At 39.7% G+C, this 21,572-nt stretch overlaps 1 protein-coding gene across 1 annotated transcript in view; it reads right to left on the reverse strand.

Annotated features, from left to right (window-relative positions):
* The window catches only part of LOC121868435 (YY1-associated factor 2-like), a 36,932-nt gene extending 16,082 nt beyond the window's left edge, over positions 1–20,850 (reverse strand). The window contains exon 1 of the mRNA XM_042369089.1: positions 20,708–20,850. Coding sequence (XP_042225023.1) covers positions 20,708–20,796 — 89 coding nt within the window. The 5' untranslated portion in view covers positions 20,797–20,850. The remainder of the gene's footprint in view (positions 1–20,707) is intronic.
* Between the last annotated feature and the right edge of the window lie 722 nt (positions 20,851–21,572).

A 21,572-nucleotide genomic window follows, 5' to 3' on the forward strand; every position in this document is an offset into this window, starting at 1 on the left:
ATCAGACCACAGCTTACAGTCTAGAGAATTACAACACATATAACAGTAAGTAGATGCCCTCGTGGTAACCCACATAAGTTGACACCCTACAGTCCCAGGAGACCTGACCCGGGCCACTAAGTACTTGAATTAGCCGGGTGATATGACCTACAACCACACCTTGCCAAGACACACCCAGCTTAGTGTTAATTAGGAGAGGTCATTTGCCGGTTGGTTCTACTCCATATAAAGGCCCTGCAGTCCCGTCCACAGGTCATTCTTGTCATTAGATTCCTGATTCAGATTCCATTGAGATGACTCCCACAACACTATCAACGGAAGACGGAGTCACGCTCGTCACTAGTCGAGGTGGGGAGGGAGACTTCCCTCCTCAACACCGCGTCTCCAGCTAGCAGTCTCCCAAAGGAGACATAGTTCAGCAGCACCTGCTGGGCCTCCCTTAGGTCACACGTGAGTCATTGTCAGAGCTATCCATAGTGTGAGTTACTTACGGTGGGAAGTGTATTCATTCATGTTTGTGTCCGAGAGTCAGTGTCTAGTAACTTTGATATAATATTGATATTAATGTGTCCACGCCATTCAGTTGAATTAATAATTAGGTGTAATGAAGTGGTGTCTAGAGATGTACCCTAAGAACGTATAATCTAAGTGAAAGTAACGAATCGGCCATGCTACCAAACTTCCTCTCTTTACATCCTACAACTAAATATTCTATCTATACTTACATCTAAATCCCCCCCATTACAGCAGGAATGTTTGTTTCTTCATATGAAGGCTCTCACATTTGGACACCTACTTAGACTGTAAAAACCTCGCAAAATTCAAAGCATCCAAATTTAAATACAACTTTCTATGGAGAAAATTAATTTGAGTCTGGTACTTTCGATGTTTGGCTAAATTTTGCCTTATTTACCCTACAGTAGGTTCTCAAGTTTCGCGAGTATTTAAATCTACGTTTTTTATTTGGACACACAAAGAAAAACACTACACAATTTCAAATCTTGATGGCGGAAACTCGAATTTCGATGAGTTTGAGCGGCCCGCCAACGTTCAGATGTGCACAATCATTGTTTATGTTCGTGTTCTGGGTAATAAGTTCTATCAACAGGAGCGAACACAAACACCTGGATAGATTTTGTAGGTTCTATTTACTGGATAAGAGATATGTACACAAGGGGAGTAGCACTCTTCAACCTGTATGCTTGTCAACTGCTCTATAGACGACGTATGGCAAGTGATACATTAACAGCTTCCATACGTCGCCAGGCACATTAATTAGGCATGTGGGACATCTTAAATATATTGCCACATGCTACTAGCTAGGCTGAATAAATAATATATATAAAACGAGCACATACATAATATACATACATAATATATAATACAGCATACATAATATACATACACCTCCCTCTCCCCTATACGCTCATAGCAAAGTCTTGAGCGGACCGTTTCTTTTGGATCCGTTCTGAGCGTCGAGGGACTTGATCACTGGGAAGGATATGGGACTCAACACTGGTGGCGGGGTCAGCAGAAGGCATTGTTACAGGGCGGAGAAAACGGCGGTTCCTCCACCACACACGACCACTGGGTAACCGCACCTGGTAGTCCTCCGGGTGACTCAATGAGACCCATTATGACTAATACGCCTACTTTGTCCCAACGAGGTCGTCCTGAACACGGACTTGGTGCCGGCTTAATCAACCTAGAGAACGGGCGGGTCAGGCGAAGCGGGCGATTTACGCCCTGAACGATCGCTCGGCGTCGGGCGATCACATAATCCTTCTGTTTTAGCCTCGCCACTCCTTGAAAAGGGTTGAGGGTGAGTAGGACACAAGAACGGCAAGGCCCATACAAAACCTGGGCAGGGGAGCGTCCGGTGTAGTTGGGTGTGTTGCGGAGTTCAAGAAGACCCCGGTCGAAGGCCTCGCAGTCAATGTTCCCAGAAGGGGCCACCTTAAGGATGAGGTGCTTCAGGGATTTGACAGCAGCCTCAGCGTGGCCGTTGGACTGCGGGTAATGGGGCGATGACAACACATGCCGGACTCCCCATCGGTCAAGGAACACGGCAAAGTCCTCGCCAGAACTGAGGCCTTCGGGCTGCTCCGCAGGCGCATAGGAACGCCCCACTGCCACGGAAGTAGTGGCGTGAACTTGCTGGATGGTGGCGGCAGACGCCGTGGTCATTACCGCATTCTAATAACCGCCAACCAGAGACGGTCGACGACATAACAAGGAAGCGATTTCCTGATACAGAAAAAAGCCGCCGACACAGGATTCAAGGCGGTGGGCGAGCCGCCACTGGGGCGTGGTTCTTGCTGCTGGCTGGGCTAGTACGTGGCGGGCTTAATACCTGACAGCATTGAGATGGCGGCCCATGCCAGTCGAACACAGTCTGCGCATCGCCGCTTGCGGCTCGCCCAAAGTGACTGTCGTGAGGCAAGCCAAGGCGTGAGGACTAAAGCAATAACTAAATGGCGAGAGGTTCACTGGCCAGAGGGTAGGGCGTGCAGCAGGGTAGCTATTCTTCGTACCCTGTTGGTGTACGCCTCGAGATCAGTGTTGAAGTCCTGGGAGATGATGGCCAACTCTTGGCAATGTCTGTAGGACAGCAAAGGAGTCGGGACACCGTTATGCACATCAATCCAGGCTTGACACGACCTGTTGCCAAAGGTGACTTGTGCTCGGAGTGATCCTAGGGCTGGGGCCATCTGTGAACCATCTGCCGTGACGCAGAGGTCCTTGGGAGGCGGTCCGAGATCACTTTGAGAGAGCCCCAAGCATTGCAAATGCTGGGGACCGATGACTGTAGCATCAGCGCCGGTGTCGGGCAACATTTGAAGACGGGATGACACACTGCGGTAGGTCACAATGACACTGATGTACTGGGGGACTTTGGTCCTGGGACGCTGGGGGGAGCACACATTCCTAATATGGCTCGAGCGTTGTCCAGGGTCGTCATGCTTCTGATTGGAAGACTGTGGGCGGCCCTCTCTGGTGGAAGGCGCTGCTCACGACGCCAACCTTTTTGGCTTGTTGAAGGGGCAACGACTTTGCCGCGGCGGCCCAGACGCATCGCACACAGCTGCACTGACATGGCAGCACCTGCGATTGTGAGTAATTGCAGGCCCTACGGGTAACAACTGTTGCAGGTAGACTCAGCAGCTGGATGTATCACCTTGTTGATAGGGTTATTTACCACAGTTGTTACAAAATGAATCAAGGGACGGATGGGCGTATATGAGCAGACTTTGTCCTTGTACCGGGACAGCACGGATAAACTGTAGGGGAGCTCGGATGGCAGAGGAGGCAACACCTGCAGCCTCATAGGAGCGACATATCGTCAACACATCCTGGAGAGAAGAGGAAGAGTCGAGGGAGGTGAGGCGTTGGACAAGTTCCTCGTCCTTAACACCCATCAAGATCACCTGCTTCAACTGGGTCTCCTCGCACTGCTGGTGGTGGCCTAGACATATATCTACCTCTTCCGAGGCTCTCTTAAGACGTACATAAAAGGCGTCAAAAGTCTCACCTTCCATCTGTCTGCAGCTAAACAATTCCCTCCTGCGCAGAGCTTCATTCTGCTGTCCTTTGATGTGCCGTTGTAGAATGTCCAGTACCTCCTCTACAGACAGCGAAGAGGTTGAGGGTACCTGCAACGTATGTTCTAAGACACGCTGAATTTCCAAGGACAGGCACATACGCAGCTGGATGAGTTGTTTAAGCTGTGACAAACTCTGGAGATCCACCATTGTAGCATAATCAGTCCACCGTCGCCGCCATTCACGAAAAGTCTGGAAATTCACATCAGGCTTCAAGATGGGTGGTGTTTGAGCTGCTGCTTTAGGTGGGGCTGGGGGGCGTGAAGGAAGCATTGACGAGGTACCTGAACCAGTCAGTACCGAGGCAGTGTTAGAGCCAGGGGCTTGGTTAACAGTGAGGCAAGATATCAAAGCTTCAAACCGTGCACTGTCTTCCAATCTCCGTTGGTGGTCTCTCTCTGCCTCTGCTTGCCTTCTGCGTTCGTCTGCCGCACGTCTGTTAGCTTCATCCTCGCGCCTTTCATCTCTCAAACTTCATTAAAGCAATTATCTCTGGAGACAACGCTGAATATCGAGGTGAAGGGCAGCGCGATGTTGTGGGACCTGGAACGTCATGGTCAGCCTGGTCATCCATCTCTGCGGAGCTATCATCCGACTGACTCATCCGGGCGCTGGCTCCACGACTGCGTAGGGCACGAGACATGACTACTTCATCTGTGTACTGTGTCTTAAATCAGTGTTGACCGGTCAGCCCGTCGTATCAACAAGATCTCAGACAAAAAATTAATTAAATACACAGATAAGTAGATTATATATATAAAATATATATAAGGGAGCCGCCACGGTCAGTGAGTGTTAGTACATGTATGTGTGTGTGCGCGCGTCTGGGTGGGAGCAATCTCCTCGAGCTGTGAGGGGGGGTGGAGACGGCGAGGAGCGTCAGTTACCCCTCAGGCAAGACAAGAGGAGGATGTGAAAAACTTTACTCCTTACAAATGCCCAGAACATGCCGTGTACCTTGGGAATCCTTTAGAACAAGGTCACACATGTATGGCACGAAACACACAATGCACTAAACACTTCACAGAAAATCACTGTCACTGACACTGCTCAAAGTTGCTAAATTCTTCGAGGAGGGGTGGCAGGCGGCAGTTGGTTGACACAGGGAAGGAGTCCGTAAGCCGGCTTTCCACAAACTTTGCACTGTCACACGTAATTATCCAGTAAAACCGGTTCACTGCGCCATGTTCGTGTTCTGGGTAATAAGTTCTATCAACAGGAGCGAACACAAACACCTGGATAGATTTTGTAGGTTCTATTTACTGGATAAGAGATATGTACACAAGGGGAGTAGCACTCTTCAACCTGTCTGCTTGTCAACTGCTCTATAGACGACGTATGGCAAGTGATACATTAACAGCTTCCATACGTCGCCAGGCACATTAATTGGGCATGTGGGACATCTTAAATATATTGCCACATGCTACTAGCTAGGCTGAATAAATAATATATATAAATGGGGCACATACATAATATACATACATAATATATAATACAGCATACATAATATACATACAGTTTATTACTTAATTTCTTTTTGATTGAATTAATGTTTATGTGTGCAAAATGAACAATACAATTCATTAATAATACGAAGAATATTAAAACACACGAGGAGACGAGACGGCATTGTTTTCATTAATGTTTACAAAACCAGTTACAGACTGGTTCTACACTGAAGAAAATAAGACCCTGGTTGTAGCTGTAGTAAAATTAATGTAAAAAATTAATATGGTTGTTTTAAGTAATGTTAATAAATGGAACAATGGAAGAAGCTAACCACTAATGGTAAAGAAAAAAAGTGAGATCACGTATGTAAGTGCACACATGTGAAAACATATCGTCATTACTCTACATAAGAATATGAAAGCAACACTTATTTACTGTTCATATATGTTTTAATTAATGTTTCTGAATTTAAAACAAAAATTCTACCCACCAGTGGTGGTAAAGTTAAAAAACATAAAGACAGCCAATGTTGTTGTGTGTGTTTTTACTTGAATGACGAAGTTGCCATCAGGTTCAACTCTAGCTGAAGCTGTAGAACATAAAAACTTTTTCTGTGTTGTTTTTAGTTTTTATTTAACTTTATGTGTTATTTTCGTTGGTTTATTAGGATGTTGCTTTATTACAGGTAGTAGTTTTTATGTTCTACAGCTTTAGCTAGAGTTGAACCTAATGACTTGGCAACTTCGTCATCCAAGTAAAAACACACACAACAACATTGGCTGTCCTTATGTTTTTTAACTTTACCACCACTGGTGGGTAGAATTTTTGTTTTAAATTCAGAAACACTAATTAAAACATACATGAACAGTAAATAAGTGTTGCTTTCACATTCTTAAGTAGGGTGATGACGCAATGTTTTTACATGTGCGCACTTACATACGCGCAGTCTTAACGAAAGCAATGCCGTCTTGCTTCCTCGTATGTTTTAATATAATAAAAATTATTAATGAATTTTATTGTTCATTTTGCACACTATAACCCGTCGAAATTCGAGTTTCCACCGCCGAAATTTGAAATTATGCAGTGGGTTTTTTTGTGTCCAAATAAAAAATGCCGAATTAAAAACTCGCGAAATTTGAGAGCATACCGGTACTGTACTTGAATGTCTGGAACTTTGTTCATTCGCTACCAGGCCTTCACTTGTGTCACAAGCCATTTTCATTCCTGCAAATTTGTAACAGCACCATTTGTATTATATAAATCAGGGGTGGCCAACCTGTCGATCGTGATCGACAGGTCGATCGCAAGATCTTCTCTAGTCAATCGCATGACAAAGTTAAACTTAATGATCCATCCTTCTTAAGCTACCATACAAAAATCCTCTTAAAATTTTACCCATAATCATTGGGATATTATATTTGTTTAGATTTTTTTCTGGGAATAGATTATCATTATGGACACATCAGAGTGATACATACAAAAAACTTTGACTGTGCCATGCTGTGTGTGGCGGAACCTGATAGGAAGTGTTCGCGTTCATACGGGCCGGTGCTGGCTGGTTCCTGGTGAGGAAACTGATCAGCAAGTTGTCATCAGTTATAGGCTAAAACTAGGCAGGTATTTGCTTTTATAAGTTTACAAATACACGTTAAACCTTGTGTTAATGAATTTGGTAATGAAAAAGTCGACTCGATATTGAGGAGTCTTGTCAAAAGTAAAGAGAGAATCATATTTGGCAACCTTGCCCAGCAAGCCTACACATATATGTGTTTTCCATTTGGTAAAATCACAAATGTTGAAGATATTGCATCTAGAATGGCATCAGTATTTAACATGGACATATCTGAAGTCGAAAATGAGCTTCTGAAGCTTAAAAATGATATTCAGATCAAATCCAGGGCAACAGGAGGAAGATTCTGGAACCTACCCAGTGAAGAAAAATATCCCAATGTCAGAAAATGTGCCATGTACCTCACAGCATTTTTTGGATCAACCTACCTTTGTGAATCAACATTTTCACACATGAAACACATCAAATTCAAATACCGATCAACAATGTCAGATGAACACCTGGATGCTTGCTTCAGGCTAGCAGTCACCTCCTACAGTCCTAATTACACAAAGCTGGCAGACAACATGTAGTGCTAACCATCTCATTAGTAAAGTAAGTTTATGATTTTGTCATGTTAACAATATATCATTACAATTATTGAAAAATATTATTTGTTTCCTCTCTCTCTCTCTATGAATCTGCATATATTATGGCAATGGGTGAATATTAGGCTGGTAGATCGCGTCAGGGTAACTGTGGAAAAAGTAGATCACATCACACAAAAGGTTGGCCACCCCTGATATAAATATTTACCCAAATGTATAATACCCAAATATTCACCAGGTCATTCACCCGTGAGTATGAATCAATTGGCGAGTTGACATTTCCTCCGGGGAGGAGGCGAGGTCAAGCTGGGTCAGCGCAGCTCAGCAACAAACATCTGACACGTTTCCTTTGAGACCTGCTTGACCACTGTTACGACCGTGTTGTATTTTTCTATTTTTTTTTATATAACATGCTTCCATGTTGTTCCATATTATTCCTGTAATGATGTGTAATATTTACTATTATATACCGTATATACTCGTCTATAACCCCCCTTCGTATATAAGTCGACCCCGATTTTTTGACCAAGAAATCGTTAATTTATGATATTCCTCGTTTATAGGTCGACCCAAGTTTTTGAGGGTAAAGGAACAACAAAACCTTCAGTAAAAACACTCTACGTCCTATAAACTTGTTTACCATTTATTATTACGACACTTTACAGTGAAACGCGGGTAATTTCAACAAAAATATTGTATATTTCCATTCATGAATTTATTCAAGTCAATTAGGAGGGAATGTTATTGTAATACAATAGTTTTTTAACTGAAAACCATTCGAAAAGCGATTACGGTAACATCTTTTGAACGAAAGAAAGCAAAAGTCATTGTTTTCGTCACAATTTTATCCCACTTTCCACTGTAATACGAAAGTCATTTCAGCAAAAAATATTACATTTCCGTGAATGTATTATATCAACCACAGTATGAATAGAATATCACTAATATAACAGTATTTTAACCAAAAACTATTAAAAAAACGAGTAACATATCTTGAACATCGGAAGGTTAGGTAAAGTCTTTTGTTTTCTGTAGTATGTAGTTTATCCTAATTTACATTGAAATACATCACGTTTCAGCAAAACTACTATTTATTTCTGAGAATATGGAAATGTAATACAGCTAGACCCCGACTTACGACTACGTGGACTTACGTCCATTGGTACTTACGACCTGCTTTGACCGTACGTCCATACGGGACATACGACTGCGACCGTTGTGACCAAAATTTTTTTCAAATGACGCGCGCATTTTCTATACCGAAACGTTTCCGTCCCGGGCGAGAGGGAGGGGTGGCTTGGGTCGCCTCGTGGCTGCACTCACTCAGTGGAGCGCTTTGTTTGTGTTTGGCTATCGTATCCTATACTGATCGCGCTGTGAACTTTCGTTATTATTGTATTTAATTGACTTTATAATGACTGGAAAGCGTAAAAGTGAGAGTGCTGGTGGTACTCCAAGGAAAAGGAGACAGGCAATTACTTTTGAGATGAAACTGAAGATAATAACACAGTATGAGAATGGAAAAACAGTAGCAACGATCTCACGCGACCTAGGTTTCTTACACTCGACTATATCCACTATTCTGAAGGACAAGGAACGTATTCGTGAAGTAGTGAAAGGAACAACACCTATAAAGGGAACTATAATAACAAAGAAAAGACAAGGTCCTATCCACGATATGGAAAAATTATTGGTGATATGGATAGAAGACCAGATGCAGAAGCGTGTACCCTTAAGTGTTCTAACCATACAGGCTAAAGCAAGAAGCTGTTCCAAAGCCTGAAGGAGCAGGCAGGAGATGAATGTGATCAAACCTTTACAGGAAGTCATGGGTGGTTTGATAGATTTAAAAAACGCTACAGTCTACACAATGTTAAGGTGAGTGGAGAGGCAGCAAGTGCCGATGTTGGTGCTGCCGAAGCTTTTAAGGAGGAGTTAGATGATGTGATTGTGGAAGGGAATTATTTGCCTGAGCAAATATTCAATGTGGATGAGACTGGATTATTGTGGAAACGCATGCCTGAGCGGACATACATCCACAAAGAGGCAAAAAAAATGCCCGGATTCAAGGCATTCAAGGACAGAATTACACTTCTGTTGGGGGGGACTGTTGCTGGTTTCAAGCTAAAGCCCTTCATGATCTATCATTCAGAGAATCCCAGGGCTTTTAAACATGTCAGCAAGCACACACTGCCAGTGATTTATCGCAGTAACAAGAAAGCCTGGATGACCCTAGTACTGTTTGAGGATTGGTTCATGACTTGTTTCATTCCACGAGCCAAGGGGTAATGCTCCGGGACACCCACCACACCTGGACGACATGCACCCTGATGTTAAGGTAGTGTACATTCCACCTAACACTACCTCTATCATCCAACCCATGGATCAAGGTGCTATTGCTGCCTTTAAAGCGTATTATTTACGCACGACCTTCGCACAGGCTGTTGCTGCTACTGAAGGTGAGAAAACGCTCAGACAGTTTTGGAAGGAGTACAACATTTTGTCATGTATAAAGAACATTAGTGCAGCATGGGATCAGGTTACAAAACATTGCATGAATGGAATATGGAAGAAAATCCTGAAAAGATATGTGCACAGTTTCAAAGGATTTAATGAAAATGAAGTTATTTTGGATATTAGTAACAAGATAGTGGAGTTAGGTAAACAGCTGGAGTTAGAAATTGATACTGAAGATGTTGGACAGTTGGTTGAAAGTGTAGCAGAAGAGCTCAGTAACGAGGATCTTATTGAACTAGATGCACAGAAAGTTGCAGAGGAAGAAGAGAGACAAAATGTAGAAGAAGAGCCTGCACCCCCCAAAAAGTTTTCAGTGAAACATATGGCAGAGGCATTTGCTACAATAAATAAAGGAATGCAAATGTTTGATGACATGGATCAAAATTATGAGCGTTATGCCAAAGTTGACAGAATGATCCAAGATGCACTTGCTTGCTACAGAGAAATTTATAATGAAAAGAAAAAGCAAACTGTGCAGTCTAAATTGGACATCTAATTCAAGAAGTCCCCCAGTACTGGCTCCTCACGCCCCACCAGTGCTGCCTCTTCACTCCCTCAAGATGATCCAATACCTTCAACCAGCAAGTTACCACAGTACATAAACCTGTCTGAAGGAAGCGACATTGATGACCCACCCAGCCCTGTCTCCTCTTCTGCTTCTTCCAATTAATATAGTCTCCATGTATCCTGTAAATAGAAAATTATGGGGGCCCCGTGTGCATTCAGCTGACTACATTTGAGGTAAGTGCTCAGTCACACTGTATCCATTCCTCATTATTTATTACTTTTACTGTACTGTATCCATTCCTCATAATTTTTTACGTTTAGTGTACTGTATTTCATTGTAGATTTTTAATTTTTTTTTGGAAAAAAAAAAAATTTGAATTTTTTTTTTTTGAAAATTTTGAATTTTTTTATCTATGTCGGACTTACGACCATGTCGGACTTACGACCTGGATTTGGGTCCCTAACCCCGTCGTAAGTCGGGGTCTAGCTGTATTTTTACTGAAATGACGTACGTATTCAGTGGAAAGTGGGATAAAATCGTGACAAAAACAATGACTTTCGCTTTCTTTCATTGAAAAGATGTTACCGTAATCGCTTTTCGAATGGTTTTCAGTTAAAAACTGTTATATTACAATAATATTCTATCCTAATTCACTTGGGATGTAACAGTTTTTTAACTGAAAACGATTCGAAAAACACGTGTACCGTCTAGCTGATGCGGCAGAGCCCTGGTCGCGGAGGCTTTGTGTTTGCATCGGCCCTTCTTAAGCAGCTTTTAATTTTAGCGTACGTTGAAATTGTGTTTACCGGTATATTCTTATTTTCTTGCTTCTTATTTTCCAGAAATATGACAAGTTTGTATATAATACAATGTTACGGTACTTTTAATTTACAAGTATTCATTTTTAAAAATACAGAAGACACCAAACAAATACTAGTACGGATATTTGCGTGACTCTCCCGCCAAAAAAGACCAAACAGCTGGTACTCTCTCCCTCAGCCCTACCAAAAATAGCCCAACATCTTTCTTGTTTATTCTCTTCCAATTTCTCACTTTAACTGGTATTTTTTACTTCATATTGCCTACATCAGATAAACTACAGTAATTGAGGTTAGATACTGTTATAAATTTGATTACCGGGTCCTGGCAGGTACCGTTAGAACCACCTGACCCTACCAACAGTGTTGCAAGTCAGACAGCATTTTTTTTTTTTACATTTTTGGTGTCTCCATTTGTTAATTTTTTTTCTGTGGGGTTTGCACAATAGTATACTGTTTTACCTACAGTATTGTAAAACGATTTGGGAAAAGAAATACTCGGTAACTTAAAATTTTAAAAGGAAAATTTTGAAACTGGCAACTGTGTGTAGATGACCTGACTCACATCATATTATGTCATCACGATTAGCCCACGTGTATAGTTCAAATTGTGTCTTGTTACAGTGTAGACGTGCTTGACCCATATTCTCTTCAGCATGGATTCAAGAAGAAAGTTCACAGCTATGTTCAAGCTGAGAGTGATTGAATATGCAGAACAGACTAACAACTGTGCAACAGCAAGGGAATTTAAGGTTTCCGAAAAAAGTGTTAGAGACTGAAAAAAGCTCTCTGCACAACTTAAGCTTTTGCCAAAAAACAAATGTGCTAACAGAGGAAAGTGTAACAAGTGGCCACAGTTGGAAGTTGAAGTGGCAAAGTATGTCAGTGAAAACCGACAGAATGGATATGGTGTTTCCCGAGGATCAATTCGAATCTTTGCCTTGAAACTAGCAAGGAAATTAGGCATCACAGATTTTAAGGCGAGTCATGGTTGGTGCACAAGATTTATGAAAAGAAATGATTTTGTACTGAGACGGAAAGCGAAAATATCACAGCGTCTTCCACAAGAACTTGATGACAAGGTTATTGAATTTCATAGGTTCATAATCAAACACCGGAAAAAGAATTCATATAGACTTTCGTGTATTGGAAACATGGATGAAACGCCCATGAATTTTGATATGCCAATCAGTCAAACAGTGAATAAAGTTGGTGAAAAAACAGTTTTAGTTAAAACTACTGGACATGAAAAATCAAGATTCACAGTTGTGCTATCATGTATGGCTGACGGCACAAAGCTGACGCCTATGGTAATATTTAAAAGGAAAACAATTCCAGAGCAAAATTTTCCAAAAGGTATAATCATCCATGTGCACGAGAAAGGATGGATGGATGAAGGCGGCATACAAATATGGCTTAAAAAAGTCTGGAACTTTAGACCAGGGGGACTGCGCAAAGAAAAAAGTCTTTGTGTGGGATATGTTTCGGTCACATCTTGTTGACAGTGTTACTGCTGGGATTAGGAAGGAAAACACTGATACAGCTGTGAGTCCTGGTGGATTAACAAGTCTTGTCCAACCACTGGATGTTTCCATAAACAAACCATTTAAAGATGCGGTAAGAGTGAAGTGGAACAACTGGATGATAGAAGGCGATAAGACATACACAAAGGGAGGCAACATCCAAGCTCCATCACTAGCAACATTATGTGAATGGATTGTAGAGGCCTGGGATGCAATCAGACCAGAAATTGTGGTGAAATCTTTTAAGAAATGTGGGATTTCGAATGCTCTTGATGGAACAGAAGACGACTTGTTGTGGGATTATGAGGCTAATGAGAGCGTGAATGAGGATGAAGATATTGATGATCCTATGGCTGATGATGGTGTTGATCCATATGACGATGCTGTTCAAGGAGAGGACTGGGAGGAGCTGTTTGGTGCTGCAGATGATGACAAGGAAAATGATTTTGATGGATTTTAATGAAAATATTCAGAAATATGGTATCGTAGTATTTATTCAAGTCAATTAGGATAGAATATTATTGTAATACAACAGTTTTTTAACTGAAAACCATTCGAAAAGCGATTACGGTAAAATCTTTTGAACGACGAAAGAAAGTGAAAGTCATTGTTTTCGTCACAATTTTATCCCACTTTCCACTGTAATACGTACGTCATTTCAGCAAAAATATTACATTTCCATATTTATTTCTGAGAATATATTCATTCAGGCACAGTTAAGGTAAAATATACTTGTGATGTAATATTTTAATGAAAATATTTAGAAATAAGGTATCGTATTTTTCTTTTGTTTCAAATCTAATTAACAAAGATTGATGTTTCAAATTTAATTAACAAAAATTTATGTATCTATAAATAAACTTTTAAAAAAGAATACTTTATGTTTTACATACTCCTGTGCATACCATACCATGCATTTGGCTACTTTGGGCTTGCTATGATGACGCAAGAGATCTTCCCTGGCAACTGTACCGACACTCACAGCAGGCGGTGCGTTAGTGCGTCGTTTCCATTGTTTACTGGTAGTTACTGGTAAATATTTTTCAACCTAACAAAACTATTACCCGTATAGAGGTCGACCCCCAACTTTTTGCCAAAAAATTTGGTCTTAAAACCTCGTGCTATACACGGGTATATACGGTAATCTAGTCACCTTACCCTATGCTGTTATGGTTTTTAACTGTTATTATTTGTTCAAGCCCATCTTATTTCTTCATTTAGTATTGTAACAAGCATTCTTTGTTCTCTAACGACCATCTGCATCGTTAAACGACCCACCAGCAGGTCGCACGGGCGGGAAAGACCCTATACAGTGACCCCTCCGTTAACGAACTCAATCCGTTCCAGAAGGTCGTTCGTTAACCGAAAAGTTTGTTAACCGAAACCATTGTTTCAATGGGTTTTTGGGAAATTGGTTCCAGCTCACCGAAAATTTCCTAAATTCAACAAAAATGGTAGAAAAGTTCACTTACTTTGAGGTGTGTATGTAGAAGGCTCCTGGATGATGATGATGGGATTTAGAATGGGGGTGGAGGAGAAGGAAGAAGAGAAGGCATTGGGGTGGAAGAGAAGTCACCCCATGGTGCCATTTCACCCATAAAATTTTAGCTCTCTGGTGTAATTCAAGATTATTTTCTTTAAATCAACACTGCACTGCATTATATATTGTCAATATGTAAAATATATTTCAAAATGACCAATAATTTGCTTGGAAACACAGAAAAAAAGCATTTAGTTGAAGAGTCTCAAGCAAGATGTTACCTCCAGTGAAAACAGAGAGAGACTAACTCCTGTTTGCTGTGTTAAGAGGCTGGATGCCGCGCATTAAACTAGTCACTTTACCTTCAATTATGTTCAATAATTGTTAAAATGACTCAAAAATTGAATATTAAACTTTTAAAATTATTGAATAGTATAAACTTCTTGATATTTATTAAAATAGTAAGGAATTTAAGCCCTAGAACCGATTAATGTATTGGCGGACTGATACTAAAGCTGGTTGCCCGGTCAGTGCAAGCGAAAACATGTTGAGGTTGGTTCGTAAGAACTTCGTTAACTGAATTTTTTTTCGTTAACCGAATTGAAGATCCTTATGGAAGGCAGTTCGTTAATCGAAATTACGTTAACCGAGGTGTTCGTTAAACGAGGGGTCACTGTATATAGTAGTCCACCAACTGATGGAGTTCAGTCCAGTTCTCCTTGTCATTCAGTTCACGTTGTTTTGAGTGACACCCGTCACCTGTTATTTATACTTAAATTTATTCATGTGTTGTTCCTGTCGCCACCAATGTGGTATGTCTATGTTAGTACCTATTCATGTCTCTTATGTGTCCATCAGTGCTTGCTTAGTTACATTTAAATAATTCAGTGTTGTTCCACTGTAGTTAATTTCAGTGTTAGTTTTTATATGTTTATGCAGTGTTAACGTAATCCAATGCTTTATTTTTATTCTTTTGATGTTTCGATGTTTAGTATCATTTGTGTCTTAAAAGTTTCGATAGTGAATCAATTTGTTGTGACAGCCTACGAGGCTCTTTATTGTGCTAATATTGAATTTAATTAAATTCTTAAAAGGTTTACTTTATTTATTTTTATTCCCTTTTAATTTACTTCACCTTTTTTTTGTTTGGTTACGCCTAGAACCTGGATATTAAAGTAAATTAAGACGGCATAACACCACCCTCTCTCCCTGGTGTCAGAGAGAGACTATCATATCACATGTGACCCAGTGAACACCTCACTTAAGTGTTCTCCTGAAGTGCACTGAGACACTTCCCTTAGTATAGAAGGTACAATATATTCTCAACTGAATTCAGTACCTGTGAAACTATATTTTTCTACAATAAAAGAAAACCAACAAAGTGTTTACTTCAGCCCTGCCACTTATCAATTCAAGAACTAATATATATACAGTCAACCCTCACTTTACGCGGTTAATGTAACCCACAGGGTACCGCGGAAAGTGAGAAATGCGTAAAGTGAATAACATAACATATGGGATTAAATGAAATAGAGGCCAGCTGACCCCCAAACTCCACTTTTTCCAACACAATACCTATGTTCTAGTAAAAATAACATCTTAATTTTATGATGGTACATGCACACAATTAATACTTAAGAGAAATAGAGAAATACAGTCGCCAAGTTAATGTCCATTCAAATAATGGACACGACTCCCTCCCCCTCTTCTCACACTACACTGCTGGCTCTTCCCTCTGAGAAATTTTGGGGGGAAAACTAGAGGTTAATACCTTAAACTAAAGTTTTTGAATATAAATGTAATTTGCACAAAAGATAACATATTTACCAGAAACATTTTTCTAAAATTTGTCTAATGCAAAATATATGATGTTTATATTCAATGATCATAAATATAAGAATTCCAGCAATGTAAATTATATTCTGGTCGGCACTAGAAACGCAGGCGGTAATACTGTGTATATATATATATATATATATATATACATACACATATACATACACAGTATTACCCGCCTAACGCGGTTTCACTTAACGAGTTTTTTCATATAGCGGTGCCTCGCCAGAGCTGAACTTTCACTTAACACGGATTTTTTCCACATATACGTGGTGAGTGTCCGGCTCGAGACGCTATTTTTAGATTTGCCCCACCCGCCACCCTGCCTGACTGCCTGTTTTAGCTCATAAAATTCATACAAATTACCCGGCCAGAATATAATTTACATTGCTGGAATTCTTATAATTTGGTGATCATTTTGAATATAAACATCATATATTTTGCATTAAACATACAATTTTTAGATAAAAAATTTTCTCTAGGTAACTATGTTATCTTTTGTGCAAAATATATGACATTTATATTCAAAATATTCCTGGTCTTACAAGGAATCCAGCAATGTCAATTATATTATCCTAACTTTAGTTTGAGGTATTATTTATTAAAATTTAGTGGTTATCCCACACATCTCCTTGGGACGGTGGTGGGGGGTGGGGGGGGAGGGAGGGACCGACCGACCATCTGTTACCCCGTGAAGAATTATTTTTTTTTTTATTAACTGAAGATATTTGTTTTAGCTCATAAAATTCATACAAATTACCCGGTCAGAATATAATTTACATTGCTGGAATTCTTATAATTTGGTGATCATTTTGAATATAAACATCATATATTTTGCATTAAACATACAATTTTTAGATAAAAAATTTTCTCTAGGTAACTATGTTATCTTTTGTGCAAAATATATGACATTTATATTCAAAATATTCCTGGTCTTACAAGGAATCCAGCAATGTCAATTATATTATCCTAACTTTAATCTGAGGTATTATTTAATACTAAATGTTAAAAACTCTGGAAGGGAGGATTGGTGGGGGGTGGGGGGGAGGGTTGGGACTGACCGCGCGGTTGGAAGAGGGGGGAGGCAAGGTGGGGTACTTTGATTGACAGATAGTGTCGTGAAGATTATTTTTTTTTTTATTAACTGAAGATATTTGTTTTAGCTCATAAAATTCATACAAATTACCCGGTCAGAATATAATTTACATTGCTGGAATTCTTATAATTTGGTGATCATTTTGAATATAAACATCATATATTTTGCATTAAACATACAAATTTTAGATAAAATTTTTCTCTAGGTAACTATGTTATCTTTTGTGCAAAATATATGACATTTATATTCAAAATATTCCTGGTCTTACAAGGAATCCAGCAATGTCAATTGTATTATCCTAACTTTAGTTTGAGGTATTATTTATTAAAATTTAGTGGTTTTTCCCCAAAAATTTCTCTGAGAGGGAAGAGCCAGTGAGTGTAGTGTGAGAGGGGGAGGGAGTTGAGTCCATTATTTGAATGGACATTAACTTGGCGACTGTATTTCTCTATTTCTCTTAAGTATTAATTGTGTGCATGTACCATCATAAAATTAAGATGTTATTTTTACTACAACATAGGTATGTGCCTTCAAAAAGTGGAGTTTGGGGGTCGGGCCGGTTTCTATTGGAATTAATCCCATATGTTCTGTTGTTCACTTAACGCGGATTTCACTTAACGCGGGACCCTCTGGGTTCAATTGACCGCGTTAAGTGGGGTACAACTGTATATATATATATAGTGTGACCAACACAAATTATCTCCCTCATCTACGGTAGGTGTAACAAGGAGACAAATATAATATCACATTTAAACTTAAAGTAGTGCGATATGCCACAGAACATGGAAACAGGGTAACAGAGAGAAACTGAGATGATTCGCCAGTGGAGGAAGCAGGAGGAAGAATTAAAAAAAGCGAATAAATAGAAGCATAATCTTCGTATAATACCAGCAAAATGGCCAGACTTAGAAGAAAACTTGAAAACATGGATATTAGACCAAAGAAACTTGGGTTTGGCAGTGACGACAAAGATGATCATTTTGGAAGCAAGAAGGTTTGCAGCAATCACAGGGGTGGATTACTTCAAAGGAACTGCTTGTTGGTGTTTTTGCTTCATGAAACAAAATGGCTTAAGTTTGTGAACAAGAACAAAAGCTCAAAAAATGCCTGCAGAATACGAAGAGAAAATATTAGATTTCCATAAATTTATTATTAATGTTAGAAAACAGAGTTGTCCTGAACTCAGTCAAATTGGGAATAAGGATGAAGTACCTTTGACTTTTGATGTGCCATCTAATAAAAGTGTAAATGTAAAAGAGATATATCAGTGATTGTTAAAACCACTGGACACGAAAGGACTCACTACATGGTAGGTTCAGCTTGCCGTGCCGACGGGACCAAACTACCGCCTCTGTTAATTTTCAAGAGAAAAACATTACCGAAGGAAAAACTGCCAAATGGAATTCATGTCATTGTACAACCCAAGGGATGGATGGATGGAGGTGTCAAGGTATGGTTGGATAAAGTGTGGTTCAAGCGTCCTGGTGGTCTGCTACGAAAGAATTCACTGCTAGTATGGGATCAGTTTAGTGCTCACAGGACTGAAAACACCAAAAGGCTAGCAAAGGAGCTCAACACACAGCAGGCAGTAATTCCTGGTGGCCTGACTTCCCAGTTACAGCTGCTAGATGTCAGCATTAATAAGCCCTTTAAGAATAACACGAGAGAGCACTGGAATAAATGGATGACAGAGGGGAAATATGACGCCGACTGGAAGGATGAAACGCCCATCAATATCTGAAGTGTGTGTGAATGGGTGCTGAAGTCATGGTGTGATATTAAAACTAAAGTTATTGTTAAGTCTTTCAAAGAATGTGGTATCAGAAATGCTATGGATGGCACTGAAGACAACTTGTTGTACGAGACTGACAGTAGTGATTATGATATTTCCTCCCGTGATGATTCAGAGCTTGGTGATGAATCCAACTGTGACGACTTCTCAGGATTTGAAGATGAATTAAATGCTTTTGACTGTTTTACTGGACATGATGTTTAGAGATTTACAGTTTTTTGTCATTTTTATTGTTTGCTTACCAAAAATTTTAATTAAACTGATTTTTACCGAGTTTTTTTTTACTTGTAATTTTTTGCTTTTAAATAAAGATTTTTTGTTTTATTTAGACGTTGATATACATGTTTACATTTGCTTACCTTCTACTGTTGGAAAATATTTCCCGTCGTTGTCATACCGACAAAAACAAGAGAAAGAATGTAAACACTACAGCCCGCTAGATGCGGAGGTGACCAGGTGTATAAAATGAGTGCTGTATTAAAGATTTCCACTTCTTATACAGATTTTTTTTTTTAATTTGATGAAAATGATAACTGATAAGCAGTTTTAAGTGATGATATTCAAAGAGGTGTGTGTACTTGTGCCAAAAGGGCTGTATATCAAGCAACGGTTTCACTGGTGTAGGTAGTAGGCAGCTACCAAACAGGGAGGTACTACCGCCTGGGAAGATATTGGAAGCATAATGTATTGTCTAATGGTAGACCCTGCTGCTATATGGCATCACGAGAATTGTGACCAAGTCCCAGGTTGCTGATCTGACTTTCTGCCTCATTCACGCACAATTGCACGGTCTCAATTGTTTCTTTTACTTTGACAACACAACATACATATATTGTTTCTCACTCTTGATACTTTTTTCATTTTTGTATTTCTTTATGGTTCTTTATTATTTTTATTATTATTATTATTATTATTATTATTATTATTATTATATTATTATTATTATTATTACATTTTCGCCCCCCTAGGCCCCGATGTGGGTCAGTGACCTGTGCCAAGGTGGGCTAATCCCCGTAAAAAAAAAAAAATCCTAGAATTTCATTTCCAAAATCATGGTGCGTCTTCCAAGCCGAAAAATACGGTACAAGGATATAGAACTCAAACACTGACACCAAAGTTTTCTTCCTTGACTTCATTGTTACAAAGATATTCACAACATCATTGAAATTTAATGATCGTGTGAGATCAAACTATTGAGAGAATACAAAGATTTCATAACTTATTGTCCAAGAGACAAGAATTCATACAGATCTTAATCCTACCCATTGGTAAGCAAGACCACTTTAACCAGGCCCTGATCGGGGGCAGGGGTCTATGCCATGGTGGAAGCCTTAACCAGGTCCTGCCCAAAGGTTGTTTGGGAGTCTGAATGACCTGTCCCCCCCGCACCCCCTTCACAAGAGTCCCCTTGCCTTGAAGAGGACATGTAATGATGACCAAGCTTATTCTTCAGGATGTGGTGAGTGTTTAATTGTTTTGTACAGAAAATAGTATTGTAGGATTTTTTTTGGTCAGTGATAATTCACCTAGCAATAGGGTTTTCAGGAACCTAACCCCCATCATATCTCGAGGTTTACCTGTAATAATAATAATAATAATAATAATAATAATAATAATAAAGAACCATAAATAAATAAAAAGTGAGAAACAATATAGGTAACGGTATGTTGCGTTGTCAATAGAGTATTATGAGAAACAGTCGAGACCCTGGAATTGTGTGTAAATGAGGCAGAAAGTAAAATCAGCAACCTGGGACTTGGTCACAATTCTTGTGGTGCCATATGGCAGCAGGGTCTACCATTAGACAACACATTAAGCTTCCAATATCTTCCCAGGTGGCAGTAACTTCCTGTTTGATGGCTGTCTACTACCTACTGAACTTACAAGAAAATAACTCAGTCCACTTGTAACTAAAACACACTGGCTTACCTGGTAGATGTACCCTTGCGGACATCACACATGAGGCACTTGAAGGCCTCAGGAGAGTTTCTGTAGGTACATACACTGCAGTCCCACATATTCTCCTCCTTGTTAGCCCGCTTCACCCGCCTGAAAGTAAAAACACTAATTCACAGCACCTGTATGTTTTCTAAAGCAAATAACATCAATTAAATAAACCCCCACCAATCTTTGAGGTTTGGTAAGAAACTACATGAGTTGTAACTTACAAATCTTAATTCTGATAACAACAAAGGGTTTGTTTTGTGTAACTCAAGACTGTTTAACTACAACTCCACCAAAACACATGATGTTTGCATAAATTAATAAACTGTTTTCATCTAGAATGAAACAACCTAATCTACATTACATCATGCACTTTATTGTACTGTACACTGAAAGTTCCACTCTTCCTCACATATCTTACACAAGCCTTAGTATTGTAGTAGAATCAGAGCTTGATGTACTGTACTGTACAGTTCTCTCATGGTGTACAAGACTAAGTGAATGGGTTTCTGTTTGGGTTTCTGTATTGAAAATCTAGAGTGTCACCAGAATTTGAAAATTCAGGTACAAGTTCAAGATTCTTCAAACACTGCTGGAGACAGCTGGCAACTCAAGGCCTTTTTTTACTATAATACCAGTACAGTACATAGTAAAATTTATGAATGAATGTAAATCGATCGGTTATGGTTACTTAGTTCCCTGTTGCTTAATTAAAGGTTGGGCTTTGTTGTTTCGTATTATATTATACTATGTACCATCATAAACAAACAGCCTTGAGTTGCCAACTGTCTCCAGTAGATTTCGAAGAATCTTGAACGAGACTGTACATAGTGTAATAGCTATACATATG

This window comes from Homarus americanus, unplaced genomic scaffold (genome assembly GCF_018991925.1).
Source record: "Homarus americanus isolate GMGI-L3 unplaced genomic scaffold, GMGI_Hamer_2.0 scaffold19318, whole genome shotgun sequence".
NCBI classification, from domain to species: Eukaryota; Metazoa; Arthropoda; class Malacostraca; order Decapoda; family Nephropidae; genus Homarus; species Homarus americanus.